This window comes from Camelus ferus, chromosome 27 (genome assembly GCF_009834535.1).
Source record: "Camelus ferus isolate YT-003-E chromosome 27, BCGSAC_Cfer_1.0, whole genome shotgun sequence".
Classification (NCBI taxonomy): Eukaryota; Metazoa; Chordata; class Mammalia; order Artiodactyla; family Camelidae; genus Camelus; species Camelus ferus.
The window spans coordinates 23,058,286-23,085,429 of record NC_045722.1 but is presented as its reverse complement, the minus strand read 5'-3'; the positions used below and the strand labels follow the sequence as shown (position 1 = coordinate 23,085,429).

The window sequence follows — 27,144 nt, the reverse complement described above, 5'->3', positions numbered from 1 at the left end:
GAGAGGGTCACGCAGAGGGGACACAAACTGGTGGGACCGGGGCCCACTGCGGGTCTGAGAGAGTCCCGGGCGGAAGGATCAGGCAGCCGTGACCGGAGGCCTCAGCACTGCAGTGCCTTTGCTCTTTCCGGGGTATGCAGACACCTCTGCCTGCGGGGAGTTGTCCCGCGGCTCGTCCGCGCCCGCAGCCCCCGCAGTGGTCTTGCTGAAGGAGGATGCGCCCCCCTCCTCCCTGTCACCTGACAGATGGAGGGCGCTCCTGAGGCCAGAAGGCCCCAAGAGCTGGCTCCTGGACCTGGTGACCCAGGGGGTACCGTTTAGCAGACATACAGACATGAAAGAGGCCTCAATCAGAGGTGCCAGAGGCTTAGCCGGCCAGGCCCCTCCCTCTGAGGGAGGCAGCTCTCAGTCTTCACCTGGGCTCTGATGGGCTGTGCGCGCATGCGTGGCCGTGCACGTATGTGCGCGTGCGCATCTGCGCGCGCGCCTGAGCAGAGGAGCTTTGCGGCAGCCGTAGCGTCGTTCGGTTTAGGCCGCTCTTCTCGTCCCACCCGACCCCAGAACCGTGGCCTGCAGCATCCGCTGTCCTCTGGGGTCCAGGGTCGCCCTTGGCTCCAGGTGGCCTGTCTCGGTGCAGACACCAGAGCCCCTGTTGGCAGACTTCCGCTGAGCCGGCGGCTCCCGGTCCTCGCCCCGCCAGCAGCACACGAGACCATCACGGGAGGATGCTTGTTTTGAGGAAAGTGACCCCACAGTCCTTCCAAACAGGAAGTCCTCTTGCACGCAGCGTGGCGAGGGCCCTGAGTTCTGGCCCATCAGTTGTGCACAGTGGCGCTTGGGGCCTGGCTTCTAGCCCCCGGGGCAGCGTGGTTTTGCCCAGGTCTAAGGGCGCACCAGAGCGCGGTGAGCTGCGGCCACCTGGGATGCCCAGCACCCCTGCACCCGGTCGGGGAGATGCACGTACTCGTGCACAGAGGGGCCTGCCTGCCTGGGTTCGGTCCCCCTGCAACCCGAGCCTGCAAGGTCTTCTGAGACCCACCTGTGACTCCTGTTCTGTGCTCTGCAGGGACTGAAGAACCAGACGCAGGTGAAGCTCAACATCGTCAGCTGTCCTCCCGTCACCACCGTCCTCATCAAGCGGCCGGACCTCAAGTACCAGCTGGGCTTCAGCGTGCAGAACGGAATTGTGAGTCCGCGCTTGGCCCTGGGCAGCCTCTGCCGAGCTCGCATGTGGCTTGGTGCAGGGAACAGGGATGGCAGCTGTCTGTCCGCCACCCTGGAACCACCTCTGTTGGATGGGGCAGGTCCCGGCCAGTGTCCCCCACTTCCTGGGCTGCAGGCAGGCGGGTTGGCAGGAGGGCTGGCCGCATGGGCCCCGCAGCTGGGTAACCCCGGAGCCCCTGGAAACGTCTGCCAACATCTGAGTTAGTCCTGCATGAGCATTTTTTCTGTTTTCAGTGTCATTACACCCAAAGCACAATGCGTTAGTTTGCAGATAGGCCCAGGATGGCCCACTTAACGCTCCCTTCTAAACAAGTCCCCCTGTCCCTCCCATGGCATCATTCAGGGAGTCACGAAGTCCACTGCTGGGAGACCCCAGCCTCCCTCCTAGAAGTGGGGCCTGTGGCCCCGAGTTCTGTGGGCACGCCTCGTTGAGGAAGGCCTGCCATCCGTGTTTGTGTGTCTGTGTGCGTGTGCATGCGGCCCTCTCCCAGCCCCTCCTACTCCCCGTCTATCCCCTCTGCCAGCCTGCCCCCTATATTCCAGCCCAGGTCCCCTGCCAGGCCCCTGGGTCCATCCTCGGCAGCCCCCACTTTCTCCCTCCCTGCCTCTGTTCCCGCTTTCCCTTCTCCCCTGGAACTCCCACCATGAGGGAGGAAAGTGCCCCTAGGGATTTACCGGAGACACACCTGCTCCGTGTCCCAGCTTCTGTCGGGAGCAAGGGGGCCCTGCCTGACACTGGGCCTGGCCAGGAAGTGGGCCAGGTCACCCTGAAGCACCATCTTTAGGATCCTCAAAGAGCCAGGTATACTGGGCACAAGGTGCCCTTAAATCAGTCCCCTGGGGGCCATACAGGGAGAGTAGAAGTTCCTCCTTAGCGCTGGGTGGGGTGTCTGGGCATCAGGTGAGCAGAGCCTTCACCAGACAGAACGGATGCCCCCTTTCTGGACAGTGGGTGCCACAGGCAGCCCGCTTCTCTTTCTCAGCCACACTGGCTGTGTCCTGTCTGGCCCGAGAGCCTGAGATCCAGAACTGTGACCCACTCTGTGCAGGAGTCCAGGTGGCTGGGCAGCAGTGGCCTTGGGCTGTGACGTCAGTCTGCTCCTTATCTCCTTCCAGACAGAGGGAGACCCGAGGGCTGGGGGGACCCCGAGGACTTCGGGCCCGCACCGAGACTTTCACACACTCACAAAGTAGGTCTGGAAAGACCTGCAGCATAGCGTCTGTGACGAGGCCAAATTCACAAACCAAAGGACCCATGGGAGTCCTGTGGTGGTGCAGGGCCGGCCTGCGGTCAGTAGCCTTTCGGCTTGCCTCAGCCTGAAAAGGATACCAGGCCAGTGCAGTGAGAGAGCAGGGGGCAGGGTGGAGCCGTCCATCTCTGGGTGGGAGAGGCGGCCTTGCCCGGGGGTTGGATGGGAGCTGGCGGTGACACAGGTGGGAGCCCCAGGTGAGGGCAGGTGCGTTCAGCACAGGGTGCAGAGGAGAGTCCTCGGGCAGGATGGAAGGAAAAAGGAACGGTGAGTCGGGAAGGGCTGGTGTCCTGCCTGCAGCTACGCCTCCTGCGGGCAGGCTGACCCCTGATTTTGTAGGATTCTGCTCAGAGTTATATGAGGACCCCTAAAAAGTCCTAAAAATCTCACAAGGTGAGAGTTGTACCGGTAGCATTTTTCAGATGGAGGAAACCGTGAGGACCAAGGCCTTACAGGTTCGAGGCTGCCGGATGACGTTGCGGGGATGGTCTGGGCACTCAGGGTACAGGGTCCCCCAGCCTGGGCTTCTCCTCCTGCTCGACCTCGGGCTTGGCCTCCCTCATCCTCAGACACAGCTGGTGCAGTGCAGCCTTAGGGCAGGTGGCTGGGACGTCAGGGGCTCCAGGGGGCTCAGGGACACGGGTCCAGGTGCCCAGGGATGAGTGCCAAGGCTGGGGTGCATGGGAAGCCACCAGTGGCTTCGAGGTTGTTCTCAGGAAGGCACAGCCCCAGGGACACGGCTGTTTGACCTGGGCCTGCCTCTGCCCTTGTGCTGGGGAGGCGACAGGGGGATTAGTAAACCCAGCCCTTCCTGCGCCCTCCTGCCACCCTGCCTCCGGGATGTCAGTGCTCCTCCTACTGCAGTGCCCTCACTCCCACACCTCCTGTGGCTCCTAGGTGCAGAGGGCCCTCCCGCTCTGCGGACCCCAGGCTGCTCTTCCCTCCCTGATCTTTGCACAGACTGCCCCTTCCCGATACCTGATCTTTAGTGAATTCACCAGCGGGGGATCTCACATGCTTAGGGGCTGCACCATTGTCTCCCCAAACTCTTTCCATTCATCAGCTCATGAAATCACCCCTCCCCATGTGGAGGGAATAGTGACTGTCACCTGAGAGAAGCAGAGTGTGGCTGGTGGAGAACCTTCCAGAATGGGCCTGACCTGTGTATACCCCCAGCGCTCCACACTGCCCTACCCAGGAACAGAGGCCCCGGGATGGCTGGGGCCAGATTCCTGGCCAGCGGCGTGGGGATCTGAGGGCCCAGACGGGTCTCCCCCAGCATTTTCAAACATTTTCCAAATCATAAACCTCCCCATTGCCGAATCAGCGGACGGCAGGTAGCCGTGCTCGTCCTGTGGGGCTTCTCCCCCCACTGGTTCACTCTCCTTTTGGTCTCTGGGGGCAGGAGGAGTTCTGGCATGGTGGCGGGAGCTCTGAGCTGACCTGGCACCCGTGTCCCCTAGATCTGCAGCCTCATGCGAGGGGGCATCGCAGAGCGGGGTGGCGTCCGTGTGGGCCACCGCATCATCGAGATCAACGGGCAGAGCGTGGTGGCCACGGCGCACGAGAAGATTGTTCAGGCGCTGTCCAACTCGGTCGGAGAGGTGAGCGGTCCCTTTCCTGAAGCCAGACCAGGCTCTTGGGGCCTCTGGGCCCATATGTTTTCATGATGATATCTAGCCCCTGAGGGAGGGTGGAGGTGCTGGGGGAAAGCCATGGGTCCCCCCAGAGCAAACCCCCTTCCCAGGAGAGCCTGTCCCAGCAGGGCCCCCGCATGGCTTGCTGGCGGGTGTGCTCCCTCCTGGACCTCCTGGTGCGCATCAGCTGAGCAGGGGTGTGTCTCCCACCAGGGAGCTGGGTGGCAGGTGGGATCCCTGTCCTCGCTCTGGTTACTGTGCCGCCACCGATGGGAGGGCAAAGGTGGCAGACACATCTCCTCTGACTCTGCTTCTGGAGATGGACTGCACATGCTCAGTCTGGGGCCCTGCCCTGCCCAGTGGGGACACCCCCACCTGCCATCCCTACCCATGAAGCAGGCTGGCCCTGCTGCTCTGCCCTTATCCCCTCACTGGCTTTGCCCTTCCTCCTGTTTTTTTCTGCCACCAGGGCAATGCTGGCATGAGGCTGGATAGGGCCGGGGGTGGGAGCTCAGGAGCAAGCTGGGTACCTCGGGAGGAGGATTAAGATGCTGGGGGGTTGGTGACAGCACGGTGCTGTGAAGGAGGCCTCCGCGGGGGCGGGGGGATGGGTGTGCAGGGCCCATGAGGTGAGCAGGCAGAGTGAATGGGCAGGCTCTCCTGGGAGAAGCATGGGTGACAGCAGCCCAGAAGGGGCAGATGGAGACAGAGCTGAAGGGGTGGGCAGCACAGGGAGCAGCTGTGAAGGCAGGTGCTGGCCCAGAAGTTTAGGTTTGACTCTGAGGGTGGGGGGAGCCCTGGGTGGCTGTGGCTTGGGCTCTGGGGCAAGGTGAGGAGAGGCTATGGGGGTGGGGTGGGCTCTGGCCTGACCCAGGTGGGTGGATGGGGTGCTGTCTTCTGAGGGCCTTCAGATCATGTCTGGTCAGATCCCCTCTCCTGGGACCACGTTGCCCTACTCGGTGTCTGTGAAACTCCCAGATCTGGGGGCGGAGGCCTGTTTCCCTACATGGGTGGGAGCAGGTGACTCTAGAGGGAGAGGGGCCAGGTAGACACCATTGACTTCCTTCTACAAATGGCTTCAAAGAAAGGGAAATCCAGTTTCCTAAGTAGAAGCTTCGAAATGGTTGACCTGCTGGAGCCAACAGTCTCACACCTACCAAGGAATCACTCAGGTGGGGGAGCCGGGCCGGGAGCGGGGGAAATTTTCCGACTCTTCAGACCTGAGAGGAATCACTATTCAGAGAGGCTCGAATGTGGGCTGAGGGTGTGAACATCCCTTCAGCCTGGCTGTGCTGCTGGCGATTAGGTTCTCGTCTGGTTGCAGAAAGAATTCAGAGAGGAGACACAGAGGTTAAGACAGTGAAGTGAGGATTTATTAAGGGATAGGATGCTCTCAAGGGGAGAGCGGGCAGGCTCAGGTGAGCGGCTGCCCTGAGTTTCTTTGACAAGCTGGTTTTATAGGGTGTAAAAATGAATGGGCAGGATATTCATTGGGGAGGGAAGAGTTTGGGGTCATATTCCCTGATTTTCGTCCTAGCCCCACCTTCTGGAGGGGAAGAGGGATTTTTGTCCTTATTTAGTCTGGGTCAGAAGTGTCACAGCATCAGTGCATGCTGGGTACTTCTAATCTGCAAGGCTAATTTTATTGTAATGAGGGTATAATGAGCAAAAGGTTCCATTTGGAGACTGGAGATTCCTGCCTTTCCCCACCTTTCTTTGTCGACCTCCAGGACTCTTGTCACCCCAAGTTGTGTGTTCTCTTATCAGTCCCAAGGTTCCTACTTTTCTCTGTCTGCCAAGGGACCCATGTTTATGTGATGTAGGGTTTCCTGCCATTTGGCCTGTGTCCTCCTTTCTCTACTTGCATCTAGCCGTCTGCCTGCTCTAACAGCTGAACCTTACACTTGACCAGCTAGTCCTCGGGGGGAGAATGTCTGCACTTTCCATCAAGCATCCCTGAGCACATTTGAAACATGAGCCACTGATCAACAAGACCTCATGTTTTGACGAGCCTTGGGGGGGGGGGTTCAGACTGAGGAATTAAAGAATGAATTTTCTGATGGATGAAGCCATCCCAGGCTGATGGAGGAGCTGAAATCTAAATTGATCAAACCAATCCTGGTGTTGAGCGCAGGTAGGGAGTCTGTGTGGTCAGACGAGGCTGGAGACCTGCTTGCCTGAGGAACGGCTGGCCTGGGGGATGGCCGTGCCCCCAGCAGTCTCCCCCTGGGCACTGGAGGTCTGCCGGGCCACCTCCTTGGGATTTGGGGTGTGTGCCCCACACGGTCGGCCTCCCTGGGGAGTGGTTTTGGTGCTTTGCTTGTGTGCCTGCCTTCTGGCACCAGGGAGTGAGGCCAGACCCAAAGTGGGGGGGGGGGGGGGCCTCGAGTCCCCATACCCCAGCACACCTACTTTGTGTGTGAGCCTCTGATTCCCAGTGTGGTTTCTAAGGAGGCCAGGGCACCCCTGCCTGTCCCCAGCTCAGTGGGCAAACTGTCATCACAGTGAAAAGTCTAGTTTTTCACACCCCTGGTGTCAGCTCCAGCTGAAGGGAAACCAGCACTGGACTGTGTGTAAAACCCCCTGCAGACCTGGTGGGGCGCCCAGGTGAGTCCCCAGGTCAGGCAGGTCACGCTGCCTTCGCTCTGAGCGCAGGGCCTTCACACGGGAAATGCTCGGAGGGTTTGCATCCAGCCACGTCGAGGGGAGGGAGGGGGGAGAGGCGGAGGCGGGAAGCTGGGCCAGCCCCTCTCTCTCGTTGACAGATCCACATGAAGACCATGCCAGCCGCCATGTTCAGGCTTCTCACAGGCCAGGAGACCCCGCTGTACATCTAGGCTGACCGCCTGCGCTCCGAGGAGCGGGAGCCGGCCCCAGGACCTGACCCAGACCCCAGAGCCCCCAAGGACCCGGGCTCCCCAGAAGGCCATGTCCTCACCACCCACTTTTTTTTTCGGACCCAGAGGGGTACGTCTTTACCCAAGGAGGGTCACAGGAGCCCATCTTCGTGGAACAGTCGAGTATTTTGGCACGTCCTGAATTTTCTCGTTGTGGCGGGCAGGGTTTAACTGTACCTCTGCGTGCTATGGAGTCTTCCCTTCCTGGAGCCGTGGAGGGTGAACGTGGCTGCTTCTGGATGTGGCCACAAACGTGAAGGGAGCCGCTCGAAGGCAGCGAGCTCTGGGGGGCAGTGGCGATGCCCTCGCTGGGGCTCTGAGGTCCCGCAGGGACAGTGGCCCAGACGGGCTGCTTTGGTGCAAGCGTGGGCAGTCAGCTCTCAGGATATAATGACAGTGAGGAACGTGTGACTGGATGTCACGAGCAAAGAGCCGTTCCTGAGTGAAATAAAGGGTGATGGCCACACCCTCAAACCTCCACTTTTATTTAGACAACATCACTCGTTTGATTTTTACTGATGACAGTCCGTTCTTCAGACGTGAGGGCTCTTGGATGCCTGTGACCACCTGCTCTCCTGTGCTCGCCTGTCCCTTGATTGCTGGGGACGTCCCTGGGCGGCAGCCTCCTCCGGGGATGAGGAGAGCAGCCTGGCGCCGGCCCTCCAGTCACAGTCCCCATCTACAGACACGCAGCCACATGTGTGCTCCCCGCTCGGAAGCAAGACCCACACCAGGAAGGTCGGTGCCTGCTGTGCTGGGCGCCCCCGCGGGCAGCACTGGCACTTGTAGACCCAGCGTGCCGTAGTCTGGTTCCGCCCACCGGAGGAGCTCAGTGTGAACCGATGTCACTCTGTCCGGAAGTCTCTTTTTTTGGCCCAGGCCTTGAAGAATACACTGTGACTTAAGAAGCCTTACTTTGCAGTAACTCAAGCTTTAGGATTACTGTATTCGAGGAGTGACCTGTGTGTTGCATGCAGCTGACCTTAGGAAGACTCGCTGATCTCACTAATAAACCTGGAGTCATGATGAAAAGCTGCTCGTGTGGCTGGTTTGTTAACGGAGAGGCGGACGCCCAGCCTTCCTCGAACGCCCCACTTCACAGCCTGGCTCTGGGAGGGGGCCTGACGCCCCCCTCCCAGGTCTGTGGGCTCCCGCCCCTGGCCCGCCCTACCCACCCCATCCCCGGAGGGGACAGGCTTCCAACCACTTGAATAAGGGAGTCTCCTGGTTTAAATGTGAATCACCTCTGGGAGACGGTGTGCGTGTGTGAGTCCGGACGCTGGCTCTGTGTTCCAGCACCGCTCCTTACCTGTGGGTACTGAATAGTCTGTCTCGCAAAGTAACAGGACTCGGCAGCGTTGCCATCACTGATTTGACTCTGGCCACTGTCTTGGTCCCGGCGTCCCCTGCTGTGGGAGATGGGGTGAAAGTGGGCTTTGGTCGGAAGCCCTCAGGGTGGGGGCTTGCCAGCGTGTTAGCTGGGGTCCCTTCTCTGGCCAACCCACAGGCCCCACGCTGGGAGCTACTAGCAGGGTGGCTCACAGCCCGGGGTAATGAGAAGGAACGTCCCAGGAGTAAGAGCTGGGGGAAGGGCCTCGGGTCAGGGGCGCCCAGGGGACAGCCCTGCAGCGCCCGGAACGATCAGGGGAATGGGCTCTGGAGGGGCATCCACGGCCAGCAAGTGACATGGGGGCAGCTGTCAGTCAAATGAGACACACTAAAAATCATCAACAGTAAAGCCGGATTTCCTCCCAGAAGGCTGGGACGTGTCACATGGAGGGACGGCTGGGACCAGGGTCAGTGGGACCTACCTGCGTCTGGGCGCCTGCCTGCTCTCCCTCACGCCCCCAGGGCCTGACCGTCTCCAGAAGGACATCAGGAAGAACATTGGGTCCACGGGGGGCCCAGGCTCGCTGGCCGCCCAGCCTGAGCCCACCCTTGGGACCCGGCCACCAGCGGTGCACACAGCTCTCAGCTTCCGTTGGTTCCAATGAAACCTCGGAGACACAGGGGCCAGAAATAGTTTTTATTAAAACACTGATCATTATGAAAACACCTTGAGGTACATTAAATAAATACGACCTTCCAGTTGTACAAACAGGCTTGAAAACAATTTCCTATAAATTCTGCCTCAGGGCAGCATCTGTGAATCAATAACAGCTGAGGGGAAAAAACATTCATTTGAAGTAAGCTTCCTTTCGTGTGGTTTGTTACAGGCGTAGAACTGGTACCCTTGTGGCCAGCTGCAGGAGACTTGAAGTCCTTGTGCAGGATAAGCTCCCCACATTTGCCCCAGAGTTGGGGTCCAGAGCGCCTGCACCTTAGCATCCTGGTGCCCCCAGGCAGGGGTCAAATGGCAGTGTCCTGTCTGGAGAGCTCTGGCCCCAGGCTGAGCTGGCCCTCTTCGTGTCCTGGGAGGCGTCAGGGAAAGCACACCGTCTGGGGCTCCTAGTCCCCAGCTACCACTTGGCAGAGCAGGGATGGAGGTACCGGCCCCTTCCCAGGGCCGCCAACTGGCACCTTTCCTGGAAGCTGGGAGCCTGAGCCCTGCTGGAGCCGACGTGGGCCACAGGGGCCCTGAGAGGGTGGGCAGAAGGTTCTAGCCCAGTGGCAGAGAATTGGATACAGCTCCCTCACCGCCAGCAGTTTCTAGGAGAGCAAACACAAAACTGAGTGGGAGGCTGTATGTGGGGCCAGCGCCCACACGTGTCTGGGATGAGGGCTTCGGGCCAGAGCAGCACCTGCACCGAGTGGACGCGTGGGCCCGGGCGGGTCCCCGGAGACAGAGGACACTGTCCTCCTGCAGGAAGGGAAGCACAGGACACAGAGCACCAGGCCGGGCTCCTGGAGGTCACTCGCCCCGCTGCAGTGACAGCTCTGATGCTCAGGAGGTGGGGGACGTAGCATGGGCCTCACTTGTGCCGCATTCACGTCTTGAGACCTGCAGGCTCGGCCCAGGGGCCCCGCTGGGTGAGGCCAACACACAGGTGAGCCCCCTGCGGCCTGCTGAGCTCTGGCTTCCTCCCCAGAGACACCTGATGCAGCGACCAGGGTGCCGGGCCATTAATGCCTTGCCGGGAGGCTCAGGAGGCCACCTGAAAAACCATCAATTCACTTTACCTGCAAAGAGAGTCGCTCTGCAGAGAGAGGGCGCTCAGAAGCCCTCAGCTGAGAAAAATTAGAGAACAGTTTCTGTCTTATAGTCTGGATAAAGTGCTCATAGATTCATCTCTGGGACATCTCTAGTGGACGCGTTCTGGCTGTCATCACAAGGCTGGTTTGTGTCTGTCCCGCTCTCTCACCTCTGGGAGGCAATGACCACTGATGGCATCAGTGCAGCGAAGCGCTGGCAGCTGACGGTCCCCGCAGGCTTCCTACCCCAGCTCCCAGGGGCTCCCCTGGCATCTGGGCTGGAAACACCCCTACCACCCCTTTTCTGCTCCAGGGTCACACAGACACACCCCCGGCACACTGGCTATAGTGTGGTGTAGCCCCTGGACTGCTGGATGCCCAGCAGTGGGGGTCACCCGCCCGGCGCCCCCCCCCCCGCACCCCCCCGAGTCGGGCTGATGGGTTTTCAGTTGAGAACCGTGGGCTCTGGGCTGCCGGGCCCAATGCAGGAGCCACAGGCCACAGCTCAGGGTCGCAGCTCAGGTATCCTTACAGTTGCAGAAAGTTCTCCAGGACAGCACTGCTCCAGGGCCATCGTGAGGAAGCAGCTGCTGCCGAGGTGGCCAGAACAGGGGGCTGGTGACCGGGAAGGTCAAAGCGCCCAAGCTGCCGCTGCTGGAGAGGCCAGGCTGGCCGAGGGGCCTCCTGCAACCCCGGCTTGGTGGGCTTCATGGAGGGAAGTGCTTTACGACTGGCATCCTCCCCGGCACGTGTGCCCGCGGCCCCCAGCTGGGGAAGGGACGCTCCAGGTCGTCAGAGACCTGCTCTCTTGGGAGGCGTCCAGACCACCACCCAGCAAGGCTGAGCTGGGAGGGCGGATGGGGGGAGGGCCCCGGGCTCGCACGATGGCTGACGTCAGGGGCAAACCACCCCTGACAGGGCTCTGTGCTGACCAGGTCAAGAGACAGACAACAGAGAGACGGGGAGGAAGCAGGGACGGTGCCCTCGGGGGAGGCAAGGAGCAGAAGACAAGGTGACAGGGGTCCCTCAGAGCCCCCAGCCACCCCTGTCCGCCTCCCACGGTGGCGGGGCCGGACGGAGTCCCCCACTGTCCTTCTGTTCACATGGGGCCCTGTCGCCCTGCGGGCAGAAGGCTGGGCCCAGGCTGTCATCTGTGCTAGAATTTCTTTATAAAGTCAGCCTCTGAGAAAGGGGTGACCTTGGAGCAACAGGAAGCAACCGAGTCTCATTCCTTGATGTCCTTGAGTCACTTAAACACTCAACTACCTCGGGGTGGGGGGTCCTGCTCTTTGACGGCCACGGTGTAGAAGATGCTTCAGTTTCCTTAATTACTTGAGTGTCACCTGTCACTGGGAGTTTGAGGTGCCATGTGCCAACAAAACCAAAGAAGTTACAAGGGGCTCGAGAAAGTCATTTGCTGTGTCCCTGGGACAGGCAGGAAGAATCACCTCCAGGACACCACTGATGGGATCCTGCCACGGAGGGAACAGCTGTCCCTCCCACCCGAACCACCCCAGATACTCCCAGACAGCAGCTCCTCCCCACAGGCCCGTGCCCTGGCAGGGACCCCAACACCAGGCCTGTCCTCTCCACGTTCAGACCTGCAGTGCCCTCACAGCTGTTCCAGGACGCGGGCGCTGAGGACAGCCTCCTCCACGTGGCGCTCCTCACGGGGGATGGCCGATCGGGTGGAGCCCACCACGTGCCGCACCTCACTGGGCAGGGCACAGCTGGCATGTTCCAAGAACTTAGCCACCAAAACCCTAGTGTCCGCGTAGGCCTTGCTGTCCACTAAAGGGTGCGGCCGCTCTTTGGAGACCGTCTGTAAGGCCTCTGGCTTTAACCGCTGGCCCGCTTTCCAGGCATCTGGCTCCCCGGGGGGTGAGAGCTGGTGCCCACTGACACAGGCAGCCGTGAAAGAATGAGACAGGGAAGCTATAAACCAAGGGAGAAGACATGGTCTGAAGACAACCGAGACAAAGCAGAGGGCAGCCATCCAGCACTTTCTCTGACGGGCAAACACAAGGATGCTGGGAGTAGCCCTCAGCCGGGGTCTCTGTGTCCCCAGAGGGGCTGCAGCCTCCCGGGGCCGCAGGGCTGGAAGGTGAGATTGGAAGCAGGCTGGTGAGGGCAGGGCGGGGACAGGGCGGGGGTCTCCATCCGTTCGCCTCTCTGTTGAAACCCCAAGCTCGCAGGGGGGTGCCCCTTCCTAGCCTTCCCCAGATCAATGCATTTCACCCTTATGGGCCTGGTGGCATCTAGAGATGCGTCTGCCTTTAGACCAGAGCCAGGGGTGGCAAAGGGACGAGAGCTGCTCCCCCCCATTGAGGGCGGACAGCAGCCACCTCTCACGAGGCAGCAGAGCTCCGAGGTCCAGGGCCTGTGCCCCAGAATGAACCCTCCAGGAAAGCTGACTCCGGGCAGTCCGCTGGGCCCGACCCGCCCAGGTCCAGATATGACCCAGCTTGTATGAGCCGCATTTCAAGTCACACCGAGGAAACACATTCCGTCTGGGTAGTCTGGGGGTTTAGGGTGGCAGCGAGCAAGATTGGCCATTAAGCATGAGAAACTGCAAACTCAACAGGGGAGCCCCCTCCCCTGAACATAGAATCTCAGAAATACAGTGAAACAAGCAGCCACATGGGCGCTAAATGACTTGTACCATGAACACATCCCGCAGAGAAGGCAGGCAGGCCAGAGTGTCCACGTGCCCGGGGCGGATGGAGACCCAGGCAGCTGAGAACCAGTAGTCACCCCCTCTACCCTTGCACCGTGGTTATCAAAGGGTTTCAGAAAAGGAGCATCTCACCAGTCCCCAGGGCAGCCCGGGACAGGCCCGCCTCCAGGTCCTGGCAGTGGGAGGGGGTGTGCGCCGAGGCATCGCCTTGAGCAGAAAGAGAAATCAGTTAACACAGGGACGGGAGGAGGAACCCCTGATAGCCCCGGAGTAACCCTCCTGCAGCTCAGAAGTAGATGGAGATGCGAGACCAGCAAGTGGAAAACTCCTGAACGTGAGCAAGCCCGAGCCCAGCTGGCACCCAGCAGGGGCCTCAGCGCTGCCCCGGCACAGGGCGGCACCACCGACAAACCTCGGGCCCCGCATCCGAATCCCCATCTGCATCCGGGGAATGAACATGCATCCGGGGGTCCGGGACCCCAGGAGGCACGTGCTTCGGACATGTGAAACAGAAACTGTCTCTCGCAATTCTCTTCAAATCCATCCCTAAAAGCTCACGGCTTGCAGCGCATGAATCTCACTGAGGGGGACAGGCCAGAGAAAGTCACCGGGGCCCACTGGCAGAGCGTCAGCCCTGCCAGGGCTGACCTGTGGTACCCCGGCAGCGGCATCTTCAGGAGAAGATGCTGGTGAGGCATGTCTGGGTAAGCTGGCAGGTGGGTGCGGGACAAGGGACAGAGGGACACCGGCCAAGGAGCCACAGATGCAGAGCCCGGCATCTCCACCAGCTGCCTCGGCAGGTTCCTGGCTCCCTGCAGGGATACAATTCTCCCAGGGCACAGACAGGGTCTAGTCTGTTTGGGCTCCAACTGGACAAGACTGCGGACCTGTCCAGGCGCCGCGGGGCTGCTTCAGGGCTCTTTCACTCCCGCTTTATGAAGAAGTCCCCACGGCAGTGGCACCACTGTCAAAGGCCCACCGACCTTTACCAGCACAAACCAACCCATCCTCTCCCTCAAAAAAACAGCAACCAGGAGGAGGTGGGGCCTCCAATTCCAAGATGCACAAGACCCTTTGGGGGGATGGTATGAGGTGCAAATTCCTGGACACAGGACTCTGGGGCCGAGTGTCCCCACCCAGGGAGGACATTGCCCACTCTAACAGTTACGTGGGGCAATTCTGAGGCAGCTCCAGGCCACACCCAGAGTGCAGCCAAGGCTGCCCCCGTAGTGCTGTTGGACACACCCGTGTCTGCCTGGGGCAGTATTGGCCAGAGAACACCTACCCACCACTGTCACTGCGATGCAGCCACGCCTTACGTGGCCCTGGGTCCCAGCAGAACACTAAGCAGACACAGGCACCTCCCACACATCTGTACCCAGGCTAGTCCTGCAGGGGGAGCCACTAAAGCTGACTGACAGATGCAGACTGTGGTCCCCAGACCTGCCCTAGGGCCAGCATCAGGGCTGGCTGACCCCATAGCTCTCATCACCCCAAACCTTTCACAGCCCCCACCCAAGCCCACCCCTGAAGGGCTTTGGACATTAAGATCATATTCCCCGTGGGGCCCCAGGGCCTGGACTCCACTGTCGAGGGGACACTGAGGCCTTCAGTGTCCAGGGCAGGACCGGGCGCTCGGGGGACACAGTGGGTGGGGCCCGCTGTACCTGCTGTCCTGGACATGCATGAGGTGGGGTCACTGACGGAGCGGGCCACACGCCTGGGACCCAGCTGCGCCCGCATGCCCTGAGTGGGTCCCTCAGGGGATGTGTGGTCAGGGCGCGGGGCAGGCAGTGGGCTGCCAGGGGGGCCATCAGGAGATGGGCAGCTGAGGCCTGGGGCAGCAGCACCCTCGGAGGCCAGGAGGCTCGTGCTGTCGGCCGGCGCTGCAAGGCAAGGGACACAGTGTTAGCGCTGGTGCTGGGCGACCATTCGGTCACCACCCCCACAAAGGACAGCACCCGCCCGTGTGCCCATTGGAGTGGAGGCCACCTGAGTCCTCCTGAGGGGCATGAGCAGCCCACCCTCGAAAATCCAAAGCTAGACATAGACAAACCCTGTAATCTTGAAGGTGTGAGAACCCTGAACAGACTGACAGCATGGTGTGCAGAAAGGATGGAGGGACCAGATGAGCCCCCAAGAATCATTTCAGGTTGGGTACAGGTCTCCACAAGAGAGTCAAAGTCGCATCTTTGAGAAACCAGCTGCATCTCCCATCCAGGGCATCCCCGGTGGGGTGATGCACAGGAAGGTGGGGGTCACAGGATGCCTGATAAGCCGGCCCAGGCGGAGAGAGGTGGGGGCTCCGAGGGGCTCCAGGGCACCCCAGCAACCCAAGACCTTGCCCACCCCACGCAGGGGGTGCAGTCAGGACCCAGAGTGCAGCCTCTCCCTGGGTCAGGCAGTGGGGTGTAGCCCAGCCCCGGAGATGCCAGCCTGGTCTTCAGAGCACCTGCATCACCTGGGAGTGTGCGGAGCTGCACGTCCTCAGCCCCACCCCTATTACACTCCAGGGGTGGGCCCGGCCATCAGGGTCTGAACAAGCACCCCAGGGGATTTTGATGCCCTGGGTGTGAGAACCGCTGCTCTGGACCCGGGATGCTGGTCAGGCCCAGCTCTACCCCTGACTTCTCCACGGGCGGCACGTGGGATGTGGCTGGACGAGAATTTCTCTAAACAAGGTCCCTAGTGACCTGCCTGCACAACGGACTTGAGACGCGCTGCTCCCATCACCAGACTGGCTCCAGGCTCCCCTCCCCGAGGCCCCTCACAACCCCCACCCCCGCTGAAGTAGATCCTCGAAGTGGCCCGCCTGAGGGACACCTGGTAAGAACCACGGCAGCCTCGACTCCTGCAGGGCCAGGGGCTCTGGAGTCTGTTCCTCCCATCCCTTCCTGTGGGTCCTGTGAGAGGCCTCTCATCTGGTCACACGTCCTGTGCCCAGGGCTTTACAGCTGACCTCCCACCTCGTCCTCAGGGTCCACCTGGTCACCCCCAGTCCACGGCCGAGGACACGTGGCTGAGAGGGTGGGGAAGAGGGTAACAGGCCACTGAGTGGGACCTGGTTGGAAGCAGCCCCCTCCTGGAGCACCCTCGCTTAGCCACCACCCCACTGGCTACTGCTGCCCTCCCAGGAGATGCTTTGGGACAATTAGTACCATTAGTCCATCTGGAAAAACAGAAAGATGGACCAGACCTCATGTAGCACATGCAAAAAAAAAATCTTCAAGACGATGAATCCTTTTCGTCTCTAAGAAACCATAAGAAGAGAAAAAATAAGGGAGGACAGTATAGCTCAAGTGGTAGAGCTCATGGTACGCTAAGCATGCCAGTGCTTAGCACGCGTGAGGTCATGGGTTCAATCCCCAGTACCTCCTCTAAAAATAGATAAACCTCATTACCCTCCACCCCCCGGAAAGAAGAGGAGAAAAAAATATCTGATACTAAATCTACAACCCTGGGGTGGAGAAAGACTTTGTAAACATGACAGAAACCATAAAGGAAAAGCTTGGTAAGTTTGACCACAAAAAACATTGTAAACTTGTGTGCCGCTAAGGCCTCCTTCACGGGGTTTGAGAACCAAGTGCAAATTGGGGACGGAAACCTGCCGTCAATAGGAAAAGGGTCACTCTGACACATCTCTCACCTTTCTTTAACGAATATTTTTCTTATAAATCTAAAAAAAAAAACCACCCACTGTAAAAGGAGGCAGACCTTCAAGTGAGCAATAAACATTTAAAAAGGTGCTGAATCAGTCCTGCATGTCATCTGCACCAAGAGTGACAATGTCCGGGGCGTCACAGACACTCTTGGTGGGTATGCGGACTCGTAACAAAACCTTCCCAGATCACGGTGTGGCCAGGACAGCCACACCTAAAATACACACTCCCCTGGACTCAACAATTTCCACTCATCAGAATTTATTCCACGGAAATAATCGGGCAGGGACTCAACACTGTATAAACGGAGAAAAGGAAACACCCTTTCCTGCGTCATTAGAAAACTGCAAACCTGGGAACTGTCACTATTCACACTATCAGAATCTTATCAAAGTTACCCAGCAGCTCATTACAAGCCTTTTGAATAATACTCATTCCTGCTGATTCTTCTCAGTCCCAGTTTTCTCTCTCCTACAGCTTTATTGAGGGATAACTGATACACAAATAGCCCGTACAGATTTAATGCACATAATTCGATGAGGTTGGACACAGGCACGCACTCTGGATCGCAAGTCTCTTAATGTCAGTGAAAGCCCAATGACTGAGCTCCTCGAGGAAATGAAGTCACGGCGAGACAACTGTGACTTAGCCCTGAAGATGTGTAACTAACAGAAACTTCACAAAGTCAGGGGGACATTACGGGAGAAGCTCTCAGCCCCAAACAGGTAACTCTCTCTTCTGTCCTCCTTCCCCCCTGGGCTGTGTTGTGTGCCTACATTTTTACAGAAGTCATGTTTTTCACCTGACGGATCACAAACGTTTTTCCTAATTAATGTAATAATATATTTAGCCTGCGTAACATGTTTTCCTGAACTTTTATTAACGGACTTCACCCCCATCAGTTTCTACTTTATGACAAAATGAAAAATGTAACAACTAATCTTCATGCCTGGAGATTTTTTTGTTTGTTTGCATTACTCCCCTAGTGTGATTCCAGAAGTGTGATCACCACATCTAAAGGCAGAAGTAGTTCCGTAGCTCTTTTGCCAAAACCCTTTGCCAAAGAGATGGGCTGATTTGCAAGCTGCTAGTCAGGGCTAGGCGTCCAGCCTCCGTGAGGTTTGCTAGCATCCACGGCCTCATTACTATTTTGTTATTTTAATAGGTGAAAAATAATAGCAGAATCCTGCGACCCACCCACCCCTCCCGCAAATTCTAGAGCTGATGAGCGAGTTCAGTAAGGTGGCAGGCCACAAGAGGATGCACGAGAGTGACCCACATCTGATTCAGTCAGGCACGTAAACGAACGAGGAACGTGCAGAAACCCAAAGTGAAAAACCCAGTACCATTAACAGTGGCTCCAAAGAAAATGAAACACGAAACACACACACTTAACAAAACACGTCCGGGATCTGTGTTCTGAAAATGATAACGTGAAATCCACGGAGGGGCATGCTGTGTTCATGCACTGGAAGATGGCAGTTCTATCTAAATTGCTCTACAGGTTTAAGGCCATTCCTATCAAGATCCTAGCAAGGTATTCCGTAGATATAGGCAAGCTGATTCTAAAATGGACATGGGGCTTGTGGTATACAGCTCAGTGGTAGAGCGCGTGCTTATTAGCACGCACAAGGTCTTGGGTTCAATCCTCAGTACCTCCATTAAAAAAATTTTTTAAATAAAAATAATAAAAATAAATAAAAAGGCAGCCTTTAAAAATAATGAAATAAAAAAATGGACCCGGAAAGGCCCAGGGCCCAGGGGAGCTACAGTCTTGAGCAAGGATGAAGTAGGAGGCACCACATGCTGAGGCTCATTACAGAGCGACAGTAACTAAGCCAGCATGATAACGGCAGAGGGACTGAAACAGATCAATGGGACAGAACGGAGGACCTGGAAATAGACCCACACAATGACGCTTGATTCAGTTTTGACAAAGACACAAAAGCAACAAATGGTCTGGAACAATCACACATACAGAGACAAAAAAATGACCTTGACTTCGGCCTCACCCTATATAGAAATGACCTATTAATATCTGCCTGGCCTGCCCGTATTCTCCTCACTCAGGACTTGCCCTGCGGCCAGGAATCTGGGTGTGGGAAGCCCCCCGAGTCCCGGGTCGAGCCTAGCCCGCTACCCAGGTTAGTGAGGCCATGAGGAGGGCCCCAACCCCTCTTGTCCGGCTCCACCTGCCCTGAGACCACAGACAGGAATGGACTCTGGAGCCGCCTGCTGCCGGGCCTTTCTGACCACACTTTCCCCAAGAACCAATGATCAGAAGAAATCACTGTGGCCAGGCCCCCTCAGCCCAAACTTTAGAATGTACTGCACCCTGGAGTTGCCTCTGGAAAGGCCACTGGGCACCACCTCTGAGAAGACACAGCTTCTAGGGGCTCCTGGTAGCCACCCAGGGAAGGGCTAGGTGGCTGCCAAATCCAGCCTTAGAGACCTGGTGCCCCTGCAACACAGAGGTGTCCTCACGAAGGACGGCCCCTCCCTGTTTCTCTTAGAAGTTAATGAACGTCGAGGTGGTAGTGGGGCAGAGAGCCACGACAGTCACAGTCTTTTCTAGGACCCTTAGTTGTCTCACAGGGTCTCTGAATAAACCTTCCCACCTGAGCCTGGCTGCGGACCTCAGGAAGGAGGCTCCCTGGAAATGCCCAGCCCCCCACCTGCTCTCTCTGCTATTAGGGGTCGCCTGCTTTCCCACCACTTCAGACCACATTCCCCCCGCCAGCCCTGTCCTGTGGCTCCCAGCCCACGTCGGGGACCTGACTTCTCCCACTTTTCCTCTGATACCCTCCAGGACACAACTTCCAGCCTGGCCCTCCGGCCTCCCCCTCTAAAACCAATAGGCAGAGAGATCCCAGCCCCTGGTCCCACCTAACCCGGCCCAGCCTCCTCCGAGGTAGGGGCCCAGCAGACATGAGCCTGCTAGGATTTTGCTCTGGAAGGGGTCTACCCCAGATGAGTCGTACCCAAGACAAGTGAGAGAGAAAGGGCGCTGGGGGAGAGGCGGCACAGCCCCCAGGGACAGCATGGGGTCTCCTAGCTCTGACTCACTGGGTGCAGGTAAGCACTTACGTGTGCTTAACCGGAGAGGCTGCAGCAAACTCCACCCCTTATAAAGAGTAAGAAATGATGGGAAGACATAGCAGGAGGAAAAGAGACAGGCTTGCAAACTAGAAACTTAGGATTTCAAATACTGGAAAGGGAAAGATTACCTTGTGTGCTGAAGCCGGTGGTGGCCTCCGGGTCCCCAGAGCTGGGCTCGGTCACCTGCAGGTCTGCACTCGTGAGCTGCAGCAGGAGAGAGGAGGCAGCGCTAGGTCACCGTGGTCTGGAGGGAACATCACAGCAGCCTCTGGAAATCAAGGCTAGAGCTTGTCCTGTGGTAAGAAGTGCTGAGACTGCAGTCTTCTCCCTCAGGTCTGCAGGGTGGGGGATGCGAGGCTGAAGACGCCACTGCCGAGGCCAAAGCCCGTTCCTCTGACGTCTGCTATCAGGCTCTCGAGAGCCTGCCCTGCCTTCCACTTACAGGCTCTTTTTGGGGCTGATGAAGGCCACACAGCATCCCTGTGTCCCTGGAGGAGGCAGGACAGCCCCTGCCCTCACTTCCAACCCCCCTTCTGAACCCTCCCTCTCTCCCTGCTTCCATTCTGGGAAGAGTGAGGCCACGGAGACCCACAGTCACGGGACTGGTGATGTTTTGGGCCAGCAGTTTGGACACCGGTGAGCATTTAAGAAACAGCCTGGTCTGAGTGAGCTCTCAACTCCCCAGAGCTGGCCCGTGCGCCGCCTTCCCTCTGCCTTTTGCACGTGGGATGGAGAGGCTGCTCCCCAGGCCCCCTCCCTGGCTGAGCTTGCCCAGGGCCCCTCGCACACTGTCTGACTCCGTGCCGGTCTGGGGGAGCGGGCGGCCCTGACGCCCGCATTGTGTTGGACAGTCATGACACTTCTGCAGCTGTCTTCTGGAACGATCGTCCTGCCTGGAGAGGACTGGGGACTGTGAGGGGAAAGAGCAGCCTCCCCTCTGGGCAGGGACGGGGCCCCCCTGCCGCCCAGGCCAGCGTCTGACCGTGAGGAGCACTGCACACACGTACCCCTGCGCTAGCTCAGAAAATGACTGCTGAATCCTCGCACTTTTTCAGAATTGCTTGCAAATAATGAGCTCGAGGGAGGCGGGCAAGGTGAGGCCCGATTCCAGTATTTCTGCCTCCCTCATCTCTGGGCCCAGAGCGGTGTTGCAGCCTGAACATTCCCTGTGATTCCACTTCAGGTAATACTGGCCGGCACTCAGCACCCCTCTCTGCCAGGAGGGCATCGGGGATCGGGTCGGGGAGAATTCACACTCCACATCCTCCCTTGTAGTCACGACACAACAATAATCTGTGTTGGAAATCTCTGCCAAGTATCTCCCGCCAAGTCACAAAACAGGAACAATGCCCCTAAGGTTCATTTCCTTTCATAACTCTCTTTCTGTGTCTAACCTGCTATTCGATTCTTTTTTCTCTTTTTTTTTTTTTTGGTAGAGGTGGGTGGCAACTTCAGGATCCGCTGTCTAAAAAAAAAAAAGCTTCTGGTAATAAAAAAATATAAATAAAACAAGAGAAATCACATACACAGTGGGACCAGGTCAGGAGGAAATTGGATTCGTGTCAGATTATGCAGAAGTGGCCCTGGCTTCCCTCTGGCTCCCGGTCAAATTTGGTTTCGAGAGAAGACAGCTCCTGGGAGCAGGGCATCTATCACCTCTCGCAAGCCAGGTGTCAAGGTCTAATTTGAACTTGGACTTCCCTGACGTTCAAAGCCACCTTGCCCCGTAACGCTGTGTGGAAGGGCTGCTCGGTTCCGACAGCATTTCCGATTAAACACAAGGGCCGTGGAAGCAATCTGTTTGCAACATAGGATGTGCACTGAAATCTGAGTTTAGCAGGAAAGCCTCAGAGCACAGCTCCTGCAGGAGAGGGGAAGAGGTCGCTGTGTAAGGCAATGTGGACGCTCCAATGCCTGTTTTTATTTATTCCCAGATGCACATTTTTGACGAGTTATCGTAATGGAAAAGTCACTTGGCATTTATGCAAATAAGCCAAATTCCTCTCACCTCCCTTTCTTTTAGGGACTCTGGGGCTAAGATGCCAGGCGTGGAAATTCTGCCCGATTTCTGTTAATGAGTTTCCCACTCCTGGGTGAGGTTTACAAAGAGCTGATCTTGGGGGGCAGTTATCATCCATCACGGAAAAGGTGCATTAAAGTTTTAGGTGCAGTCCTCGAAGACACCTCACTTACAGATTTTAAAATGTAAAGGTTATTTCATTTGAAAATATAAATAATAACTCGAGGGACTTGGGGCTGGACACACCTCTGTCACGTCCACTGTCTTTCTCACAATGTCTAGTCCCACCTGCCGTATTGTCACCGGAAGTCCTGGAGTGCTGCAGGGTCATGTCAACCCCAAACACCCAGCTGTTCGAAGGCAGCTCTACAGTGTGACTTCCAAGGTCACGAAATGTGCACCCAAGTGACCTCCGTGAACATCCTTCCTGCCCCTCAAGTCCCCCAGCCCGGCTCTGCGCCTCCATCCCCCGCTGTCCCTCCCAGGCTGTCCCTCCTCCCTGGTGAGCCTCCCCCACTCCTTCCTCTGAGGCCCCAGAGGAGCTCCTCTGTCCCTGTCCCGGGGCCACAGGAAGGGGCTCCCGTCCATCTCCTGGTTCCACAGCCCATGGACCAGGGCACAGTCTTGGCACCCACACAGGACATCAACTGGGCAGATTCCCAGTAACTTTCCTGCTATAGAAGGAAACGTGCTCCTTTGAATCCTGCCCCAAAGCCATAAACCTCAAACCACAGGAAAGAGGACGCATTGCAAGCCAAGCCAGAATGGCAGAACTTGAATGCTGCCGCACCACGGGGGTCAGAACGAAAGTGCTCAGTGGAAGTGGGGCTTTTCTTCCCAAATTATAATCTCTCCGGATGAGCAGCTCCTGCCCAGACAGACCCACACAGTGCGGGCTTGCTTCCTATGGGCCATCTTCCTCGCTGTATCCAAACAAGTGCGGACAGGCCAACTGTCCTCACAAGGGACAAATTAGCTTCCTCGTCCGCCCAGGAACAAGGGGTCCTGCTATAAGGGGAGGGCTGCCCAGGGGAGGGGGCAGCTGGCAGGCGCAGCCGTCCCTCCGTGGGCGCCAATGGGTTTCCTAGACTCTCAGACACTAGCGACTGGGAAGCGCTGCTAAGCCTGGGGTCAGAGACTCAGCCGGGGAGGTGCAGGCTGCTCTGGGAGGGGAGGGCTGCAGCGGCCCCTCATCGCAGATGCTGCTGGTTGTCCAGAGGGAAACGGGCCATGCAGACGGCCCGCTCTCCTGGGGACAACATGCGTGTGGCCACTTGTAAGCTACTGTGAGACAGGCCTTTGCTCTTAGAAGGTCTCTCCCCAAAATTCTGTGAACATTTCCATCTAGAGCATTCCTGATGCTTTTGGAAAATGGTGTCATATTGGTCTTAGAACCATTATTATCATCCTCTGATAGAGTCTATTCTTAGAAAAAAAGAGTAAAATAGTGATAAATACTCAGCATCCTTCTGGGTGCAGGTGTGGGCAGTCATCAAACATCACCCCCAAACCAGTGGCTGCTTCCCAGCACTCGGGGACCTTGAAGGCCTGGTAGGGGTGGGAGCATTGCTGGGGTCTCACTGCCTCGGAGGAGGCACGTCCAGCCCTGCGGCTCTCCACAGGGTGGGGTATTCAGACTCGTCCATCACGCCAGACTCCATCTTCCCAAAGGGACATGGAGGGGCGGACTAATGGGCTAAGGGGGAGGCAGCAGGACTCCCTCCTGCTCCCAGGTGGCCAAGGAGAGTCACACAGCCAGGGGTTTCCAGGCCCCTGGCCAGGGACCCTGCTGGTTACAGGGCAGAGCTGCCTGTCCGCGCCTGGGTCAGCCTTCCGCGCCCTGGTACCTCCCGTTGGTAACACCCCACAGACCGTTCCCGCACCCCCTCTAGCTCCCTCCGACCTTGCCTCTTTGCCAAGCAACTTGCAAGAGTGATTTACTCGGGTTCCCAAGGTGTGTCCCTGGAGCAGCAGCAGCAGACGCTGGGACTCTGGCAGCAATGCCGTCCTAGCAGCCCACCCCGACCCCTGACCAGGAGCCCCCGGGGTGCACCCGGCACCTGCATTTGACTGACAAGCCCTGCAGGGAGTCAGGACGCCCCACAGTCCACACTCCTGCTCCACCTCCGCAGGTCCCACCCCTCCTCCACTCAAGAGCATCTGGTCCTGCCCCTCCGCCCCATGGCAGCCGTGGCACACAGGTCCACTGGCCCCTCGATGCTCAGCCAGGTGGTGGAGCTCAGCCCTTCATAGCCTCCGGGCAGCACTTGGCCCATGCCTTCCTTCCTGACCACTGGTCTGAGTCCAGGCTTTGTGGGGCCTGCTCCCCACCCCGAACCCTGTCTGCTCTGCGCCTGTCCTGTTTGGCCGTCCTCCCCTGACACCCGCAGGGCTGTCACACCACAGGCTCTCCCTCTCCTCGGGCCCCCGCTCCTCCTGAGTGGCTTTTGCTGACTCAGAACCTGCCATGTGCCCAATCCTATCCTGTTCCAACCAATGTGCTTGGCACTACTATAGTCCCATTTTACAGATGAGGAAACTGAGGCCAAGTTTCCTCAACCTTTGCAAAATGCACGCCTGTGACGGGTCCGGCTCCCTGAGGCAGTGGGACGCCTGGCACACTCAGCTCAGAGACGGCCTGAGACCCATGGAGGGTAACAGCCGCCAGGCCTCCTACAGGACCAGGGATCCAGACAAGCATTCTCACCTCTCTGGTTGATAACAACCTTGGTGAGTAGCTGAAACAGGCAACAGCCCCCTGCAGACCCAGATTATGACCGGAGCTCCACCCTTGGGGGCCCATGCCACCTCTTTCTGCACTATGTTCCTGGACACACCAGCCTGGACACATCTGAGGGGAGCCGAGGAAAATCAGCAGGGATATTGGGGTTGGAATCCTGGGCCTGGGTTGCAATCTCTGCAGGTCCTGCCCTCTGCGTCTGCTGCCTCCTCTCCTGCATGGGGCCGAGAGGACTAGCATCACACAGGCTGGCTGAAAGGCCTGGGGAGACCCAGACATGGGCCACGGGACAGGGAACAGATTGCCGGCTGGTCCGGCTGGGCCTCACCTGGCTGGCGGGGGACGGGCCCACCACGGCCTCGTAGGGCGGCGGGAGCTCGGCGGGGTAGAGCAGGCCGGGGCTGTTGATGGCGACGCCGTACAGGGTGCCGAACGGAGAGGGAGCAAAGTCCAGGTGGAGGCCCCTGGAAAGGCAAAACCACGGGACTGTCACTCCCTGGGGAAGATGCCCAGCCGTCCACATTTCTCTCAAAGCCATCCAAATGACTCCCCGCATCCGACATTTGTGTTTGTGAAAAAAAGCCTAATTGGCTAGGCAGTTTTAACTTTTGTTGTTTTTTTTTTTCCAGGAAAGACAGACACTTTCAAGGAACTCTACGGCCCCTTCCATTACAATGAAAATCGTCCCACAGCCGATTAAGCATTTATTAGGTTTGACATGTTCTAGTAAATGATCATAACTTGACAGAAGTTTTGCATTTTGTGAGAGTGAAACAGGACTGCTTGCGTCTGGCTGGGTCTCATTTGCGCTGCACAGGCCAGCGGAGTAGGGGGCTCTCAGCTGCCTCTCCTCTTCCTTTATCCCCTCTCTCTGATCAGTGATCACACAGGCCACTTTCCGCCTGTCCCTCTACTCTGCTCCACCGACAGGAGCAGGGCCCTGCCACCCCGCCTCCCCACGACTGCCTCCCATCGTGGGCCCGAGCACCAGGCATGGAGGGTTCCCCGGAAAGACCCACCTGTGGGCCTCGGCGGTGGGTGTGCAGGTGTACTCCGGAGGATAATAGGGGGGAGGGGGCAGCGGGGGCACGAACTCGTCAAAATCCAGGGTCTGGTGGAGCACAGTGCCGTGCGGGGTCACGCAGGCCGGACTGGCAGAAGGTGCCCTTTGGGGAAGGAACTGGAAAACAAGAGAGGTTCTGGGTGACCGAGGATGTCCCGTCTGGCCTGTGTCTAATTCAGCTCATTACGGACAAGCTTTAATGATCCGTTTGGAACTTCTGTAATTTCAACTGTCCAGCCGTGATGGCCAAACACATGTTTTAAAACGATGGCTCTGTGGGGAATGCCTGGATTCCAAGGCCTCATCGAGATCTGTTCCCTACACTGTGACGCAGAATGCCTCTTTTCCAAGGCAAAGCACAGTCTGGGAATTCTGATTCTAATTGTAATTCTATCCCTGCCACTAAACCTGTTTCTTCCAAGGATGCTACTCAAAGCTGGTGGACAGAGGGGTGTCTGCTGTCCAGGGTTCAAGATGGCACTTCCTGAAGCAGGTTCATGAAGATCACCAGACTCTTAGGATATCCCTCCTGCCCACTCCCAAATCCCTGCAGTGAAACAGATTTGGGCAAGGCCACGCTGGTACTGCCTTCTTGGGGCCGTGCAGTGTGGTCAAGGCCCTGGGAAGGCCTGTACCAAAAGATCCATTAAACTGTCTAGCCCCTTAGTGAGACATTTCTCAAATATTCCTTTACAGGCCCCTCTGGACACACAACATCCATCAATATTTTGCAGTTCTGGGGAATTCACACACTTTGGAAAGCACTGCTTGGGAGAAAAGAATCTTTCATGAGCTCCAGAACATTCTCAGGGGAGACCTTAAATCAGAGATGCTGCTTGAACAACATGGGGTGAAATCACTTAAAATGAAGCCGTCTCTGCTCAGCTCTCCATTTCTGCCCACGAGAGGCACTGATCAAAAACGGCTCTTCCTTCCACTGGCCGCTGCTCCCGAGAGACCACTTGTGGCTTGGAGACGCCTGAGGCCCAGCTCTAGTTCCAACCAATACCTCCCTGCAAGTGCCTCCAACTGTGAACAGGCCCTGGGACCTCCCCCTGCATGGGGGCGGTGAGGGGTCAGGGACTCAAGGACCCAGAGTCCACTGTATATGGCCAAGCCAGGACGGTTCCCAAAGGGAATGATGAACTCTCCAAGCTCTGTGGGAAGCTTGGGCATCTACAAAGGGTTAACCAAGAAGAGGACACGTGAAGGGGTCTGAAAGATTAGGAAGAGTTCAATGAGCGGGCCTTACAGAAGGTGCTCCAGGCTCCAGAAGAACAGGCGAGCTAGCGAAAGACGAGTTTAAGGACAGCAAATGTAGGCAAGGCTCTAGAACTTAATTCCTAATTCTGGGGCACTAGGGAGCCAGTGAGGGTGCTGGAGTAGGGTGGCAGTGCCATTAAAGTTGTGTGGTAGGAAGTGCCTTCTGGTAGCAGCGGATGGGGTGGCCTGGAGTTGAGAGGGGCCAGGGGGTGAGTGCGTAGAGCATTTTTGCACAACTATGAGTGAGGCTGCGATTCTGAATATGGTCCAAGGCTGTGAAATCAGCACGCTCTAGATGAATGGAGAGAGAATGGTGACCACGTCCAGACACATAACACACCAGATGACATGCGGCTCCTGTTTCCTTCACACAGAACACATCCTTGTCTCTCCAGCTGGTGTGCCCTGTGGCTTGGGTGTTTAACTGTCAGAGAGAGCAGTGACCCAGTGGCCACGGGCAGGCGGATGTGTGTCCACCGTCCT

The 27,144-nt window shown here is 57.8% G+C and overlaps 2 protein-coding genes across 14 annotated transcripts in view; one reads left to right on the top strand and one right to left on the bottom strand.

The window, feature by feature from the left end:
- APBA2 (amyloid beta precursor protein binding family A member 2) overlaps nt 1-8,040 on the top strand; it is a 176,519-nt gene extending 168,479 nt beyond the window's left edge. For all 4 annotated transcript variants that reach the window (XM_032469206.1, XM_032469207.1, XM_032469205.1 and 1 more), the window contains 3 exons: nt 1,067-1,186; nt 3,938-4,078; nt 6,877-8,040. In XM_032469206.1, coding sequence (XP_032325097.1) covers nt 1,067-1,186; nt 3,938-4,078; nt 6,877-6,948 — 333 coding nt within the window. In that variant the 3' untranslated portion in view covers nt 6,949-8,040. The remainder of the gene's footprint in view (nt 1-1,066; nt 1,187-3,937; nt 4,079-6,876) is intronic.
- Nucleotides 7,753-27,144, bottom strand: part of FAM189A1 (family with sequence similarity 189 member A1) — a 274,527-nt gene continuing 255,135 nt past the window's right edge. For 4 of the 10 annotated variants that reach the window (XR_004315687.1, XR_004315693.1, XR_004315692.1 and 1 more), the window contains 8 exons: nt 25,355-25,515; nt 24,664-24,799; nt 19,704-19,779; nt 14,485-14,703; nt 12,950-13,024; nt 8,820-12,075; nt 8,318-8,417; nt 7,753-7,889 (listed from right to left, as the gene is read on the bottom strand). Coding sequence is in view for 1 of the 10 variants with exons in the window: in XM_032469210.1 (XP_032325101.1) it covers nt 11,753-12,075; nt 12,950-13,024; nt 14,485-14,703; nt 19,704-19,779; nt 24,664-24,799; nt 25,355-25,515 (990 nt within the window). In the remaining 9 variants the exon portion in view is untranslated. The other 6 variants (XR_004315691.1, XR_004315690.1, XR_004315689.1 and 3 more) reach the window with 6 other exon arrangements.